The sequence below is a fragment of the Ursus arctos genome, unplaced genomic scaffold (genome assembly GCF_023065955.2).
Source record: "Ursus arctos isolate Adak ecotype North America unplaced genomic scaffold, UrsArc2.0 scaffold_9, whole genome shotgun sequence".
Taxonomy (NCBI): Eukaryota; Metazoa; Chordata; class Mammalia; order Carnivora; family Ursidae; genus Ursus; species Ursus arctos.
The window spans coordinates 40,350,647-40,369,922 of NW_026623111.1; the positions used below are offsets into that span (position 1 = coordinate 40,350,647).

The 19,276-nt window shown below is 38.4% G+C and overlaps 1 protein-coding gene across 3 annotated transcripts in view; it reads right to left on the bottom strand.

Moving 5' to 3' along the window:
- The window catches only part of SCFD2 (sec1 family domain containing 2), a 426,762-nt gene that overhangs the window by 391,199 nt on the left and 16,287 nt on the right, over positions 1–19,276 (bottom strand). For all 3 annotated transcript variants that reach the window (XM_026508880.4, XM_057309879.1, XM_026508881.4), the window contains exon 2: positions 16,895–17,063. In XM_026508880.4, the coding sequence (XP_026364665.3) occupies positions 16,895–17,063 (169 nt within the window). The remainder of the gene's footprint in view (positions 1–16,894; positions 17,064–19,276) is intronic.

Consider the following 19,276-nt stretch of genomic DNA (forward strand, 5'->3'; position numbering starts at 1 on the left):
AAGAATGTCCAAAAAAGTAATCATAGACTTAAATGTAAAACATAAACTATAAAACTTTTAGAAAAAAAAATTATAGATAATCTTCAGAATCTAAGGTTAGGCAGAGTTCTTAAACGTGACACCAAAAGCACAATCCATAACAAGAAAACCTGATAAACTGAACTTCATACATTTTCTTTAAGAGTATATGCAGATGGGAGGGGAGCTAAGATAGTGGCATAGTAGGAGGACCTTAGGCAAGTCTTGCCCCTGGAACACAACTAGAGCCCTGAGTGTACTGCTCTACACCTGGAGAGAAGGCACTCGAGCAACCCAGGGACAGACAGCACCATCTGAGGATTACCTAAAGTGCATAGGAAGAGACTGTTTGCTCTTCTTGGAATGCATCTGTGAGAGGTGGGATTCACAGAGATGCCTCCTCAGGGACAAAAGAGCTGGTGGGCACCATTTCCCTCCCTGCCCCTCAAGCATAGGCACAGAGACACCTGCTGAGGGCATCTCGGCCCCAACACTGGCTGCCTAACCTGCTTGCTCCAAGTTCCACACCCTGCACTCTGGCATAACTGTCCTTCTCGGTCAAACCTGTATCAGTCCCAGTACAGTGGGACCCTCCACCAGAAGTCCAATGAAGCTCCCTGCCACACCAGGTCCCTAGAGTTTGGAGTTTTGAAAGTCAGCAGGCTTGGCTGAGACAGAGTCTGGAGGGCACTGAGCTGCTCCTGGAGAGAAGGCAGGCAAACAACCTAGAGACAGACAGTGTGAAAATGGCGATCTGAAAAATGCCTGGGATGCACAGTGGGGGAGATTGTTCACTCTTCTGGGAGTGCTTCTCTGAGAGGAACAAGCACAGAGACCCTTCTCTGGGGAAAAAGAAGCTGGCTGGCACCACTGCCCTCCCCTACCCCTCAGCATAAACCAACTTCAGTAAACAGCACAGTGCCAACACTGGCTGCCTAACTTGCTTACACTAAGTCCCACCCAACTCCACCCCCATGCTCTGCTGGTACTGCTTTTCTTGGGCAACTGTGCCTAAGAACCAGCACAGCTGTCCCCTTCCCTAGAAGACCAGCAGAAACCCCCACCAAACCACATATTATGACTAGAGATTTCTGCAAGGCTTCAGTTCTAGTGGAAGTAGAATCAGGTCCCATTTAACAAGCAGAGCAGAGCACACATAGTTAAAACTCGCCACATTCTGGCCAACGTCCAAACACTGCCCACTGCATGCAAGGAGAGCCTCTACACATGACTGTCTTGAAAGATAGAACAGCCAAAATATAACAGGAGAGCACACTCAGCACACACCAGAGACACTCCCTGAAGTGCCAGACCCTGGACACTCTTCATAAGAAGAAGACCTCTTCTTCATAAGGTCATTACACTTAGGAGCAGGAAACATAACAGGATTTTCTAAGACAGAGAGGAAAACAAAATACCAAGACAGAGGAATTCATCTAAAATGAAAGAATAAGATAAGGTCACAGCTAGAGATCTAATTGAAACAGATATAAGAAATATGCCTGCTGGAGAATTTAAAGCAACAATCATAAGGATACTTGCTGGACTAGAGAAAAACATGGAAGATTTCAGGGAGGCCCTTACTGCAGAGATAAAAGAGTTATAAAACAATCAGTTAGAAATGAAAAAATGCAATAATAGAGATTCAAAATAGACTGGATGTAAAGACAACAAAATGGAAGAAGCAAAGGAAAGAATAAGTGATATTGAAGAGAGAATTGTGGAAAATAATGAAGCTGAACAAAGAGAAAGAATTACAGAACACAAGATAGACTTAGGGAACTCAATGACTCCATCAAATGTAATAACATTCATATCATAGGAGTACCAGATGAAGAGAGAGAAAAGGGGGCAGAAAATTGAGGAAATACATAGTTGAAAACTTCCCTACTTCAGGGAAGGAAACCAACATCCAGATCTGGAAGACACAGAGAACACCCATCAAAATCAACAAAAGCAGGCCAACACCAAGACACATTGTAATGAAATTTGCAAAATATGGTGATAAAGAAAAAATCCTAAAAGCAGCAAGAAGTCTCTGACTTACAAGGGAAGACCCATAAGGCCAGCTGCAGATCTCTCCACAGAAACTTAGCAAGCCTGAAGAGAGTGAAATGGGGGAAATGTGCAGCCAAGAATACTCTAACCAGTAAGGCTGTCATTTCGAATAGGAAGACAGATAAGGAATGTTCCAGACAAACAAAAACTAGAGAAGTTCGTGACAACTAAACCAGCCCTGCACGAAATATTAAATGGCACTCTTTATAATTATTTTTTATTATATTATGTTAGTCACCATACGGTCCATCCCCGGTTTCCGATATAAGGCTCAATGATTCATTAGTTGTGTATAACACCCACTGCACCATGCAATACGTGCCCTCCTTACTACCCATCACCGGCCTATCCCATTCCCCCACCCCCCTCCCCTCTGTAGCCCTCAGTTTGTTTCTCAGAGTCCATAGTCTCTCATGTTTCATTCCCCCTTCTGATTACCCCCCCCTTTCTTTATCCCTTTCTTCCCCTACTGATCATTCTAGTTCTTATGTTCCATAGATGAGAGAAATCATATGATAGTTGTCTTTCTCTGCTTGACTTATTTCACTTAGCATTATCTCCTCCAGTGCCTAAATGGCACTCTTTAAGTAGGAAAGAAAGACCAAAAGCAAGAAAGGCTAGAAAGGAACAGAAAAAAAAAAAAAAAATCTCCAGAAACAGTAATAAAACATGTAATAAAATGGCACTAAATACATATCTATCAATAATTACTCTGAATGTAAATGGACTAAACACACCAATCAAAAGATATAGGATGTCAAAATGGATACAAAAAACAAGACCCATCTATATGCTGCCTACAAGAGACTCATTTTAGACCTAAAAACACCTGCATATTGAAAGTGAGGGGATGGAGAAACATTTATCAGGCAAATGGACGTCAAAAGAAAGCCAGAGTAGTAATACTTACATCAGACAAACTAGATTTTAAACTAAAGACTGTAACAAGAGATTTTTAAAAAAGATACTGTATCATAATAAAGGGGACTCTCCAACAAGAATATCTAACAATTGTAATATTTACACTCCAACCATGGGACCACCAAAATACAAAAAACAATTAATAAAACCATAAAGAATCTCATTGATGATAATACAATAATAGTCGGGGACTTTAACATCCTACTTACAGCAATGGACAGATCATCTAAGCAGAAGATCAACAAGGAAACAAAAGCTTTGAATGACACACTGTACCAGATGGAGTCAATAGATATATGCCGAACATTTCATCCTAAAGCAGCAGAATACACATTCTTTTCAAGTGCACATGGGACATTCTCTAGAATAGATCACGTACTGGCTTAGGCCTCAACAAGTACAAAAAGATTGAGATCATACCAAACATACTTTATATTCACAATGCTATGAAACTAGAAGTCAACCACAAAAAAAAAAAATAAATAAATAAAAATTAGAAAGACCACAAATACAGGTAGGTTAAACAACACGCAACTAAAGAATGAATGGATCAACCAGGAAATCAAGGAAGAAATTAAAACATACATAGAAGCATATGAAAATGAACACACAACAGACCAAAATGTTTGGGATGCAGCAAAAGCAGTCCTAAGTAAACAGCAATACAGGCCTACCTTAAGAAACAAGAAAAATCTCAAACAACCCAACCTTACACCCAAAGGAGCTAGAAAAAGAAAAACAAACAAAGGCTAAAGCCAGCAGAAGCAGCTAACTTCTTTCTTAGAGCAGAAATAAATGATATAGAAACTAAAAAACAATAGAACAGATCCATGAAACCAGGAGTTGGTTTATTTTTTGAAAAAAAAATAATAAAATTGATAAACACTTCCCCATACTTAAAAAAAAGAAGAAAGGGCCCAAACAATTAAGTCACAAATGAGAGAGGAGAAGTAACAACCAACACCGTAATAATACAAACAATTAAAAGTGAATATTATGAAAAGCGATATACCAACAAATTGGATGACTGGAAGAAATGGATAAATTCCTAGAAACAGGAACCACCGAAACTGAAACAGAAGAAATAAAAAACTTGAACAGACTAATAACCAGCAAAGAAATTGAATCAGTAATCAAAAATCTCCCAACAAACAGAAGTCGAGGGCCGGATGGGTTCACAGATGAATTCTACCAAACATTTAAAGAAAAGTTAACACTTATTGTTCTCAAACTGTTCCAAAAAATAGAAATGAAATTTTCCAAACTCATTCTATGAGGCTAGCATTACCCTGATTGTAAAACCAGACAAAGATTCCACTAAAAAAGAGAATTACAGGCCAATATCCCTGATGAACATGGATGCAGAAACTCAACAGAATACTAAAAAAACAAATCCGAAAATACATTTAAAAAATCATTCACCACAATCAAGTGGGATTTATTCCTGGGCTGCAAGGGTGGTTTGATATTTGCAAATCAATCAGCATGATACACCAGATTAATAAAAGAAAGGATAAGAACTCTATAATCCTTCCAATAGATGCAGAAAAAGCATTTGACAAAATACAACATCCATTCATGAAAAAAGTCCTCAAGAAAGTATGGATAGAGGAAACATACCTCAAAATAATAAAGGCCATATGTGAAAAACCCACAGCTAATATCATTCTCAATGAGGAAAAACAGAGCTTTTCCTCTATGGGTAGGAAAAAGATAGGGATGCCCACTCTCATCACTGCTATTTAAAGTAGTACTGGAAGTCCTAGCCTCACCAATTAAACAATAAAGAAATAAAAGGCATCCAAATCAGCAAGGAAGAATTCAAACTTCCACTATTTGCAGATGATATGACACTCTATGTAGAAAACCCAAAACAGTCCACCAAAAAAATTGTTAGAACTGATACATGAATTCAGCAAAGTCACAGAATACAAAACCAACATAGAGAAATCTGTTGCATTTCTTCACACCAGTAATAAAGAAGCAGAAAGAGAAAACAAGGAATCAATCCTATTTACAAACGCACCAGAAACCATAAGATACCTAGGAATAAACCTAACCAAAGAGATAAAAGATCTGTATTTTGAAAACTATAAAACGCTCATGAAAGAAATTGAAGATGATACAAAGAAATGGAAAAACATTCCATGCTCATAGATTGGAAGAACAAATATTGTTAAGATGTCTATACTGCCCAAAGCAATCTACACATTTAATGTAATCCCTCTCAAAACACCATCAGCATTTTTCACAGAGCTAAAACAAATAATCCTAAAATTTGCACGGAACCAGAAAAGACCCTGAATAGCCAAAGCAATCCTGAAAAAAGAAAAAGCTGGAGGCATCATAATTCCAGACTTCAAGTTATATTACAAAGTTGTAGTGATCAAGACAATATGTTACTGGCTCAAAAACAGGCACATAGGTCACTGGAACAGAACAGAGAACCCAGAAATGGACCCACAACTAATCTTCAACAATCTTCAACAAAGCAGGAAAGAATATCCAATGGAAAAAAGACAGCCTCTTCACCAAATGGTGTTGGGAAAATTGGACAGCGACATGCAGAAGAATGAAACTGGACCACTTTCTTACACCATACACAAAAATAAATTCAAAATGGATTTAAAGACCTAAATGTGAGACAGGAAACCATTAAAATCCTAGAGAAGAACACAGGCAGCAACCTCTTTGATGTCGGCCATATTAAGTTCTTGCTAGATATGTTTCCTGAGACAAGGAAAACAAAACCAAAAATGAACTACTGGGACTTCATCAAGAGAAAAACTTCAGCACAGTAAAAGAAACAATCAATAAAACTAAAAGGCAACCTACAGAACGAGAGAAGATATTTGCAAGTGATATATCTGATAAATGGTTAGTATCCAAAATATATAAAGAACTTACAATATTCAACACCCAAAAAACAAATAATCCAGTTTAAAAATGGGCAAAAGACATGAATAGACATTTTTCCAAAGAAGACTTATAGTTGGCTAACAGACACATGAAAAGATGCTCAACATCACTCATCATCATGGAAATACAAATCAAAACTATAGTGAACTACCACCTCGCACCAGTCATAATGGCTAAAATTAACAACACAAGAAACAACACGTGTTGGAAAGGATGTGAAGGGGAACCCTCTTGCACTGTAGGAATGCAAACTGGTGCAGCCACTCTGGAAAACAGTATGGAGGTTCCTCAAAAAGTTAAAAGTAGAACTACCCTACAATCCAGCAATTGCACCACTAGGTATTTACCCAACGGACACAAAAATACTAATTCAAAGGGATACATGCTCCCTGATATTTATAGCAGCATTATCAGCAGTAGCCAAAATTATGGTAAGAACCCAAATGTCCATCAACTGATGAATGGATAAAGAGGATGTGGTGTGTATATATTTATACATATATGGTCACACACATGAAATATTACTCAGCCATCAAAAAGAATGAAATCTTACCATTTGCAATGATGTGGATGGAGCTAAAGAGTATTATGCTAAGCTAATAAATAAGTCAGTCAGAGAAAGACAAATACCATATGATTTCACTCATCTGTGGAATTTAAGAAACAAAACAAATTAACATAAGGGGAAAAAAGGGAAAGAAACACAAACCAAGAAACAGACTCTCAACTATACAGAACAAACTGAGGATTGCTGGAGGGGAGGTTTGGGGATAAATAGCTGATGGGTAGTAAGGAGGGCAGTTATTGTGATGAGCTCTGGGTGGTTTATATAAGTGATGAATCACTAAATTCTACACCTGAAACTAATATACTGTATGTTAACTAATTGGAATTTATTTTTTTTAAGATTTTCATTTATTTCTCAGAGAGGGGGAGAGAGAGAGAACAAGCACAAGCAGGGGGAGCGGCAGGCAGAGGGAGAAAGAAGCAGGCTACCTGCTAAGCAAGGAGCCCAATGTGGGACTCGATACCAGGACCCAGGGACTGTGACCTGAGCCAAACGCAGATGCTTAACCAACTGAGCCACCCAGGCATTCCAAATAACTGGAATTTAAATAAAAACTTGGAAAGAAGAAAAACCTATATCTTTTTATTAATTATACTATTATATGTAATATGATAGAAATATAGAGAGAAAAATACAGTACTTTGATTACTTGTCAAAAAAATAGAGAATATGCAGACGGAACAGAAGTACAGGAAAAGATGTTCAACATCATTAGTCACGAGGGGAAAACAAATTAACATCACAAGTTATCTTTGAACAACTAATCCTTTCCTTAGAATGGAATGTTCTAGATCTATATACCTACAAGGCTTATAATTTATTTCCCTGAAGTCTCTGTTTGAAAGACATCTCAGAAAGACCTTTTCTATGTCCTCCATACACTTCCTCACCACCCCAAATCCTTAGTCGCTCTTGATCCCCTTGCCTTGCTTTATTTGCTTCATAGCACTTATCCCTGGCTGACACCATATATCCACTTGTTTATCCATTTGTTGTCTCCCCCCTCTTAGAAAAAATTCCATGACAACAGAGATCTTGTCTTCATAAGTGCCTATCACACAGTAATCAATTAATAAACATTGTAAATAAACTACAACACACATTTACATGCTTAGACAATTCACTTTCCTATTTTCATCTATGATGAACTTCCTCAATTTTTACCCAAATGAGCTTCCTCGATTTCAGACCTCTCCTGCCTTGGACCCCAAAATGCCTTCTTTATGCTAAAACCATCTCATTCTTATTTTCTTCTTCCTAGAAGAAGGGCAACTACCCCTACCCTGTTGATCCCAGCCACCCTACCACCAGTCACTATCCCTGTGTGACATGGTCATTAGAAGGCAAAAGTAAAAGAAAAGAAAGGTACCCTCAGGCAAGAATACCAGCCGGCAACAGAGTAGAGAAGCTGTAGCCAGAAGTGTAGGAAAGTTCTGCCATGCTACTGAATACACTCTAGTCTATACAACCTAAGATTTAGAAGCACCCCAATAATGGCTGTGATTGGTTAACTCATGAGGAGTTAGGTGTTTTGACTTGTCGACTTTTGCTTGGCAGTAAACATCAACCTAATCAGGAATTTGTCATTCAAATGTAATCAGTCTTTCCATTCCTCCTTCTCTGTTTTAACTGACTTCAGAGAATTCTTAGCTTTTTCTAAAGGAGACATAGTTTCCATTTAAATTATGGATTGCAAGACCACAATGACCCAGAGTTCAGTGTTCTCACAACACAGAGACCACAAAGCCACTTTAAATTTTTCAATATGAAAAAGATTCTGGGGATTGCCTGCACATTCCTTAACTAACAGATACCATGACAGAGTTGCAATATGTCAGCAATTATAGAAAAATAATTTCTACCTTCAAAAATTCTTTTTTTAAAATACACATTAAAACAGAAGAATTCTCAAAAACATAACTACTAAACATAATTCTTTATCAAGAAATATAACTTAAATGTCTCTGGTATATTAAATTATTTAACTATTTCTTAGGAGATACATTTATCCTCTCATTTTCAGAAAAGAACCGTGCTTTATTTCACCCACTATCTACAAATTTTTCATTAATTCTTTTTTCTAAACCTGTAACTAAGACCAGATGATCTTTAGAATTCCCCAAAAGAAGTTAAATATAGCAAGTTGTATGCTAAGAAGAGGTAGGTCTTTCTCCTAGTCAATCTGCAATGTTTACTTGAACAGTTTATTGTGTTTGGGGGGGGAGTGTTTGTCTTTGTTTTAAAAGTAGGCTCCATGCCCAATGTGGGGCTTGAATTCACGACACTGAGATCAAGAGTCAGATGCTCTACCAACTGAGCCAGCCAGGCACCCTGAATAGTGTTTTTTCGTAACATTTATTTTTTGGTACAGGCTAAGGAGATGCCCATAGTCTGTCCCAGTGCCTAGGTCATTCACAACACTGCTATGTGGTAACACAACCTCTTGTGTGCTGGCTCTCCACCTCAACCTCGACACTAAATATACTTTACATAATATTCACATACAAGTTCAGTCATTCTATCTGAAGGTAAACTTAAAATCAGACTAGTACCGCTGCCTCTGCTCTAAGAAAAATTACCTTTACTCCCTCTGAAAATGTGGTCTCTAATAGTAATATTTAATTGGTACTTGCAAACCAAGGAAAGAGGAGATAAACGTATGGCTATTAAGAGGTGATTTAACAATTTTTGACTTAAAGGGCCTAGTGAATTTGATATACATCATTATCACGTTATTTGACATTGCAAAAGTTAACAACGAATTGGCTCATCATTGCTTAGGCTGAAACCACTGTGTCATTTGTCTCTTATTCCATAAAATCTACTCCATTTTTTTCATTGTTGTATAGTCTAGGGAAAAAAATCCCTACCTCCAAAATAAAAACTAACAAGAAAACGGGACTTAAAATATTGCTTTTTATAAACTAGAATACCAACTATTTCCAAATTTATGGTTTATTTATACATCCATTCAAGTAAGCATGTATCAGAGTCACAATACATTGGAAAAGAAATATGCCCTGGAATTAAAAAATAATTTTGTTAAATGACCTAATTCAATCACTTAGGGAAACTTGGGCTTAGGGCAAGTTACTTAAGTCTCTTTCTTAAAACTTCTATTGAAATAAAAAATAATAATAATATCCACCTTGTAGAGCTGCTTTCAGAATTGTTAAAAGAAAAACTACAGGCCCAAAATGGCATCACTTAGGTTAATGTCTTAAGTCGGTAAATCAAGACTTAATACCAAACTTAACTGCAGTTCCAACCCCTCAGAAATATAACCTTTAATCAGTCAACATGGAAATTTCCTAGTGAGCACTAGGAAATACTGATAGACCTCTTCTTTTCCCCTTAGGAGGGTGACCTCACCTAAATCAATGGATTCTTTGCTAATAATTTCCTTTTCCTACTCCCTCTCTACCTTTTAAAATCTTTCCTTTTCTATAGCCCTTTGGAGCTCCCCTCCACTTGCTAGACAGGATGTTGCCCAATTCATGAATCCATAATAAAATCAATAGTTCTTTAAAGGGTGCCTCGGTGGCTTAATCGGTTAAGAGTCCAACTCTTAATTTCAGCTCACATCATGATCTCCTGATCACAGAGTTGTGAGATCAAGCCCCGCATCAGGCTCCAAGCTGGGTGTGGAGCCTGCTTAAGATTCTCTCTCACACCCTCTCCCTCTGCCCCTCGTGCCTTAAAAAATAGTTCTTTAAAATTTACTTATTGAAGTTTTGCTATTTAACAGAATTAAGTGAAATAACACATTTTAAAATACCTAGCATAATGCCTAACAAAATTCATGCCCTCAGTGTTACCCTCCTTCCTTCTCAGTGACCTAGACAATGAGGTAAATTTGGAGTAAAGTACAAAGAAGAAACTAAAAGGAAGAAATAAAATAGATTAGATAGATATCAATCAACAATGCTAGACAGTGGCTTAAGTGCTAAAGTTAAGTAGATAAGGCTTTTCATGGATTGACATAATCATTTTTAAACTTGGTCTCAACCTATTATTAAGACTTATTCATAGGGTGCCTGGGTGGCTCAGTCAGTTAGGAGTCTGCCTTTGGCTCAGGTCATGATCTCCAGGTCCTGGGATCGAGTCCCATGTCAGGCTCCCTGCTCAGCAGGGAGTCTGCTTCTCCCTTTGCCTCTGCCTGTGTGTACTCTCTCCCTCTCTCTCACAATACTTAAAAAAAAAAAAAAAGACATTCATTTATTCATTTTTTATTCAATTTACTAATACCTCTTAAGAGTTCCAGCACAGTTACTACCTTCAAGGAATTTACAATCTACTAGGGGAGACAGAACATGTAACAAATAATTACAGTGCAGGGTTTTGGAATTTTTTTAAAGATTTTATTTATTTATTTGATAGAAATAAAGAACACAAGCAGGGGGAGTGTCAGACAGAGGGAGAGAGAAAAGCAGTTTCCCTGCTGAGCAGGGAACCCCATGCAAGACTTGATCTCGGGACCCTGGGATCATGACCTGAGCTGAAGGCAGACACTTAACCGACTGAGCCACCCAGGCTCCCCGGGTTTTGGCATTTTAATAAGAAGTTTTAAAGGAAAGGATGGTTTGTTGAGGAGGGAAGACAACGTAGAAGGAGAAAAGCATCGCAGAGGTTCCAAAATAAGAGACAGCTACTTTCCTCCCTAGGAGCACAGAATCCCATCTTAAATTAGCTTAAGAAGAAAATAGTGATTTTATTTACATCTAGTTTCTATTTATTTTTAATAGGAAATACATTCACAGGATTGAAAATTCAAAGCACACAAACTGGTATACAGAGTAGGATATGTCCCTCCTTCCTCGGTCTTTATTCATTTTCTAACTCCTCGGTGTGCCCCCAGACCACAGCATCAGCCTACAGAGATAGCCAGCATCATCAGTTCCCTATACATGTGTATATTTCACCCTTTTGTACAAATAGGCATGTTATGCCTCAAGTTTTTTCATTTGAAATATGTCATCAAGCTCACTGCTTATCAGTATATAAACAACTTCGTTCTTCATTCTATTTCAACAGATATTTGAAATTCCATCACGTGTAACACAATTTACTGAACTGACAGTGCAATCATTTCCATTTGCAATTACAAATTAGTGATGAATGAATGTAATATATCATTCTACATGTGTGCAGAATACATCCATGAAAGAAGTCCTACAAGTAGAATTGCCTGGCCAATTTTGCTATGTTTTGCCAAAACAATGAGAGCATTTCATATATTCAATAATTAGAATCTAGACATCTGCAAACCAATCTCTCCTATGCTCGGATTTGGCTTCACCCTCTCTTAATTCAGCAGCCTCATTCCATACACGGATCCTGCCCTTATCACTTCAACAAATATCCCTTGAGTGCCAGGTATCGTTCTAGGCACTGGGGACATCACAGTGAATAAAAAGACAAATCTCCCTCCTCTGGGGGAACTTTCTAGCCAGTGGGTTTTCTCTATAGCCCTTTAGGAAAGGAAGACACAAAAATACAACATAAATACATATATTAGAAAGTGCTAAGGAGAAAATCAGTAAAACAGGGAAGGGAAATAGGAAGTGCTAAGATGGGAGAAAGACCTGAAGGCATATGGGGAGATTTGGGAGAAGTGGGCACTGGACCGAGCAGAACCAGCAGTGACGTGGGTGCTGGGTTAGGCCAGAGTCAGGGGCAGCAAGCCAGACATAGCAAATGCAGCTGGGGCATCAGGTGTAGTGTACTCGTGGAACGGAAAGAGTAATAAGCTAGAGAGAATGGAGCCTGGGCGAGAATAGAAACCCATTTCAACAGAAGGAAAACATAAGAACAGAAACGATTCTGTCTCCTTCTTGGACAAAAGATTCCACGTAATCCAGGGACCAATGGACAAGGACTAGAAAGCCAAGTTATAATGCATTTAAAATTATCAATTTCTCATTGCATTGGCAGTAACTTTAATTGCTAGGATTATACACTGCCTTTTATAAAAATTATATTAGCAGTAAATTTTGATTATCAAGGATTATATCATAGTTAGAGGCTTGCTTTCTAAAGATTATCCCATTGTAGGCACATTGTTTATTGCCAAGCACTCATCTGTTTTCATTTTAGTACTAATTTTTTTATCCTCACACTCCTTTCCCTGAGAAGTTTTGGGGGGTGCTGTAGGAGGTAGTAGTGCTTGTTATTATCTTGATGGAAGTACAGTTTATACTACAAAAGCTGTAATTTATTTCAATTCCCCTTTTGCAGAGAAATTGATCAGCACAATTCTCTCAGTATTCCAAGCAATTGTAAAGAAACTACCTAATTTTTTTCTTTATTGCTTTATTTTTTTATAATCATATTTTTTAATTATATTATGTTAGTCACCATACGATACATCCCTGGTTTTTGATGTAAAGTTCGATGATTCATTAGTTGCGTATAAAACCTTTATTTGCTTGTCACTTTCTCACCACCTATCTCTCCAACCTGACTCCTAGTCCTCCTATGTCACCAAACCTGCTCTCGTGAACGTTTTCTTTATTCAGATCCTGCTAGAATTCATCAATACCTTTGACATTTATGACCACACCCTCATACTTCGATGGCTCTCAAAACTCATATTCTATGACAATACTCACAAATAAGAAAAAAAGGCATCCAATGAAAGTAAAGACTGGGGGGTTAATATATACATATATTAATATAAATGTTATATATATATATATAATACACACACACACAAATGAATTTGGTTGTAAGTGCTCAGAAGCAGAGCTGAGTTATAGCAAGGACTCAGTTAGGAAGAACTTTTATTGGGCGCCTGGGTGGCTCAGTCGGTTAATCGGTAGCCTTTGGGTCAGGTCATCATCCCAGGATCCCAGGATCGAGTCCCACATCAGTCTCCCTGCTCAGCGGGGAGTCTCCTTCTCCCTCTGCCCCTTACCCCAACTCGTGCTTGCTCTCTCTCGCTCTCTGTCAAATAAATAAATAAAATCTTTAAAAATAATTAAAATTTTTTTAAAAAGGAAGAATTTTTATTTTAAAAACCAAGAGCCTTGGAAGTCATTTAGGCCAACGCCCTTATTTTATAGATGAAATAATGAGGTACAGAAAAGATATCAGTTAGGATGCCTCCGATTGCAAGTAATAGAAGAGACTCGATTTGGCTTAAACAATGAGGAAGTATACTCTCCTACATAACATGGGATCCAGGCATATTATCCCATCACTGCTCTCCCCTGGGGCACCTGTGGCTATGCCACCTTCCACGTATCAGCTTCAACTTCAGGTTGTAAGCAGAATGCCTCAGCACTTTCAGGACTTAATCAGTCCTGGGAGTTGGAGGAAGAGGGGAGGAAGAGGGGAAAGCACGTCTCTTTCTTGAGTCTCTTTTCAGAAGCAAAGAAACCTGATCAAGAAGCCCTAAGATGACTTTCTCTCTCGTCACCTCCCCATTTCTACCATCACTGGCAAGGGAAATGGGATTCTAAGGCTGGTTTGGTTCAAGATTTGGACTAAACTTGGGGTAGAATGAGTGCTGGGGAATCAAAGTAAAATAAATTGGTCACAATCACAATATAACTTGTAGATCTAAGAGATTCTTTACATTTGTCCTGCTACACTTGTCAGAATTTGTTTTGTCCCTGCTCATTAATGCTGGATTCAACTCTTTTCTCTTCTTGCAAACTTCTCTGGGGGGCTCACTTGGTTTTTCTGTAAGTACCTTGGCTTCTGAGGAGTCAGCATAGAGTAACAGTAAGCACTGACTTTACAGCCAGACTGCTGGGTTCAAATACAAGCCCCGCCCCTTCCAACTGTCTGTGCCACCTTAGGCATGTCACTCAATCTCCTTCCTTCTCTATAAAAGGGGATGGTAATAGAACCCCCTCACAGAGAAGTTACTATATAGAAAGTGATCAGAACAACGCCTGTTACACAGTAAGTGCTATGTAAGTGTGTGTTACAATTATTAAAGGGCATCTATTGCTTCTGCCTGCCCAGCAGCCCTTTGCCCTTCTTTTGACAAATGTTTCCATTTTCTTTTGAAGGACTACCCCTCCACCAGGGCATACAATCTTGGCACAATTCTCAACCAGTATGAACTGCTCCTAATCCCCACTGGGCAGAGGGTTGGCACAAGGCCCAAGTGAGGCCAATCTCACATTTTCCCTTAGAATCTAAAGCTTAAACAGAATGACTCATGACCAAAAACAGTTAAAATTCAGTCTCTCTGATGTCAAGGCCTTGAAGAGGCTTTTCCTAAGTTCTAGATCCTTGGAACTGTGTGGTCCTTTCCAAAATCTGATTAAGAGTTCTTCCTTGAGGGGCGCCTGGGTGGCACAGCGGTTGCGGGCCTGCCTTCGGCTCAGGGTGTGATCCCAGCGTTCTGGGATCGAGCCCCACATCAGGCTCCTCCACTATGAGCCTGCTTCTTCCTCTCCCACTCCCCCTGCTTGTGTTCCCTCTCTCGCTGGCTATCTCTGTTAAATAAATAAATAAAATCTTTTTAAAAAAAAAAAGAGTTCTTCCTTGAGAAAAAAAAGAGTTCTTCCTTTGATCGTGTTAATGTTCAATCTCTTTAATAAATGCTTTTTTTTGCTCAAATTAGCCAAAATTGATCTGTGTTGCCAGTGTAATTGCTATGTTGAATGAATAGGACTCTTGAAATTAAATCATCAAGTAACTTCATTTTTGTCTCTGTCTCTTTAAATTTATGTATAAGCCTAGCTCCTCTCTGGCCCCTACACAGATAGCACTGAAATTAAGACCGCAGCTGTGAAGCCAAACACTCTGGGCTCAAATTCTAGGTCCACCTCCTACTAACTATGTTACTTATGGTCTCTTTGCCTCAGTTTCCTTACTGGTAAAATGGGGGAATAACAACACCTACCTCGCTAGGTTATCATAAAACTTAAATGACTTCCCAAATGTAAAATGCCCGGAAGTGCCCTTGGCATGTGGTAAGTCCTGAAAAACATTAGTTTTTTGCTGATGGCACTGGGGTCTAGTGTGGTGGTCTTTCTTCCTCACACCCCATCCTATCAGGCCCTGACCATTCTCTTTTCCATACCTATACTCATGTTAGCCCTTTTCTTTTTCTAAATTCTTCAAGACATAATTAAGTCAAGTATCACCACTTCCAGAAGGCCTACATTGATCTACAGAGACCTTGTGGACCTGACACTTTGTAGGATTTATAATCTGTAACAGACACCTGAGTCTTGAGTTCACATAATTTCTATTGTATTTTAATTGAACCAGTGTGTAAAAAGGACTACCCCAATAAGAAAAGTAGTCGCTGAAGGCAAAAATTATACTTTCAATTATTTTATGTCTTTCATATTACTTAGTCCAGAGAAGGTTCATAGTAAGTCCTTGATAAGTAACTTTTGAATGGCCCTCTGAACAGCTAAAACTATCTCCAATCACAACTACCTCTGGGTTTGTATAGCTGCAAACCCATAGGCCTATGTTTTAGTATATGTGCTACGAAAGTGAGCACATGGCCTATGCTTTTATTGTGTGTATAAGTATACAAAAAAGACGGTACGGAACTGTCCATTTTCATCCCACACTGGCCCATACACTCTGGGCACCCAATAAATGTTATGAACTACCCCCCCCCCAAAAAAGATGAAAAATTCAAGAGCTGAAAACTAATTCCAGATATGATAGGAAATTCCAAATGTATCTGTTACTATTAAGATTTGAAAGTATAATGCAAAAGATCCTGTTTTGTTTAAAAATTAAAAACAGAGAGATAAGAGAAACAGATACTCAGATACTTTTCCATCTTCTAATACTTTCTTTTTTTCCTCACAAGAATTACTGATGATGGACAAAGTAGAGGAGGTAACTATTGTTAGCTTTTCATTATCATGTTTCTGGAGAAATGTTCTTCTATTTTTGAAACTCTGCATAACACGAAGTATACCATCTTCTTTTTATGGCTTCTCTAAGCATGTGAAAAATATACACAGAAATGAAAACTTCTCTCATTGATGTCCCAGAGCATATTGTTTACACACAGAAAGATGGCACTGGTTCATAGCTTTGTGGGCGATTATTTAGTCATGTGAAAAAGCCCACTGGGAAAAGAAATTGAGTAAGCCTGGACTCGAATCCATGTGAAACCATCTGTGGAATGGAGATGTATAAATTGACTCACTTAACTGATTCTCAGAACAAACTTATATTACATCTAAATAATACCCCTATAAATGACACTTCCATACTTTTTGGCTTATTGTTGTTTAATGGGTCTGGTTATCTCAAAGTTAGGGAGAAAAATTGCTTTTTTCTAAATGTTATCCACTGAATTTTTCAACCGGACCAACTCTTCATTGCTTCCTTCCTATAAAAAGAGCTGGCCTCAGAGTAAAAGAAAAGGGAAGAGAGAGAAGGATGAGAGAAGGAAAAAAAACCTGTATATCTTACTTGGATTGTGCAAGACAGCCTGGTGCAACCATATTCTGATTTTTCTCCTCATTCTGGAGTGCTGTAAGCTCCACCATGTTAACCATCACATCGTTGGTGTGACCTGGAAGCTGGGGAAGCACTGAAATGATCTTCTCTAACAAGTTGTCTCCGTGATGTCCGACTGCTCCTGTTTAAGCAGACAAGACAATATAAACACAAAATAGGAAAAAAATCTGGATTAATGTTTTATAATGGCCCTTCTATCAAGAGTAATATATATATATTTTGTTTCTGTTACATAAATCAATAACACAAGCCTAGCATTTTACCCTCTGTAACACTAATCAAGCTCACAATTATCTAGTCAACCTGTGCCTTGTGCTTTGGACTTAATGTTCCGTGAGGGCAGATGCTGTGTCTGCTCCGGTTACTACTATATTCCTAGCACCTAGCAGTGCCTATATATGGTAGGTATCAATAAAAATTTAATATATAAATAAACAATCAGCATATATTCAGCCAGGAAAATAGTGTCATTGGACGATACTATTGTAAAATTTTACAGCCAAACTTTAATTTACTGATGAAGACATTAAGACCCAGAAGGGCTTAGAGACCTGACCAAGAATAGCAGATGTCCTCTCTGCTAGAACCTTATCTTCAAAATGGCAACTGTTTATCTAGTTCATCCTGCACCCGGCATGTCTAGCAGGCAACTTGGCAGCAAATCGGCTCTCACTAAATATTTGTTAGATTACGGAAAAACTAAATGAGTGAATAACAGTTTGTAATGACAGAAACATCTACAGAGTACCTTCTGTGTACCAGGCACTGTTCTAGGTACTTCACATGTATTAATTCTTTTAATAACAAATGACTTAGAAACTCAAACTGAAATTCAAAACTAATGACACAGTGTGATATTTTTTCCATGAAACCAAGTTATCTTTCCAAAAGCCATCATTGCTCGGGAGACCTCCTTCCAACAATGGGTGGGACAATGGCACATCTTGTTTTGATCCCACCCACTCCAAACCAATCAACCTTTTATTTCCTGATGTCTCTCTATCTCTATCTGCTGTTTTTGCCATGCCACATTAATTGAATAGAAAACACCAAATCCAGAATCCAAGGAATCCTTATCACCGCCACCACCATCTTCACCACAATAGCTAATATTTATTGAAAGCTTGTGATGAACCAGGTATTAAGTTTCATATTGCACATTTATTATCCACTTAATTCTTACAACAACTTTAATAGATGGGTATAATTAAGCTCATTTATAGAGTAGAAGATTCAATTTAACTAACGCCCTCAGGATGGCATAACTTTGTAAGTTACAGAGCAAGAATTCAAACTCAAAAGGCAGAAATTGCCAAAACCACACTGTTAACAACAACAAAAATCAAGCCGGTAAAAGTGACTTAAGACAGAGCCAACAGGGGCACCTGGGTGGCTCAGTCGGTTAAGCATCTGCCTTCAGCTCAGGTCGTGATCCCGGGGTCCTGGGATCGAGTCCCACAGCTTCTCTCTGCCCTCTCCCTTTGCCCCTCCCTCTGCTCCTGCTTGTTCTCTCTCTCTCTCACAAAAATAAATAAAATATTTAAAAATCAATTAATTAATTTTTTAAAAAAGAGCCAACACGGGTGCATCTAAGATGACTTCTACTATGAGAGACTATGGACTCTGGGAAACAAACTGAGAGCTTCAGAGGGGAGGGGGGTGGGGGACTGGGATAGGCTGGTGATGGGTATTAAGGAGGGCACATATTGCATGGTACACTGGGTGTTATATGCAAATAACGAATCATGGAACACTACATCAAAAACTAAGGATATACTGTATAGTGACTAACATAACATAATAAAAAACTATTATAAAAAAAATAAGATGACTTCAGTGGTAAAGATGAAAGAGTTCTTGTACCACCAGTAGAGTATTCATTTATTAGGCCTGGAAGGAACCACACATTTTATTTCTGCTATGTGTGGTTTATGGTTGTCTCCTCAGCACTCAGACTTATGAGCTGCTCTTTAAATACTTGCTGAGTGAAAGCCTAGTGACTGAAGCACCCTGAGATCCAAATGAGGGTCAGAAGTCCCTCAGTGAGTTATATCTTTAAACTACGCCGAGAATGGAGATACTGGGATTACCTCATAGTATCTGAATTTCTCTACCAGTTCCCTCACCACTCACTAAAAATTTTCATAAATATCCACTCATCACTAAAATAATGTTTCTTTGAACTGGGCGCCCAAATTCTGAACCCTGCTCCAAACTCTTTTTAGTTTTCGACTGCTGTTTGTTGGCACATGGTACACACAAGTGATCTATACATGCTACCATTTTTCCCTAACTTCGGTAGCCCCTATAGTCTGGCTGTTTCTCACTTCTCCT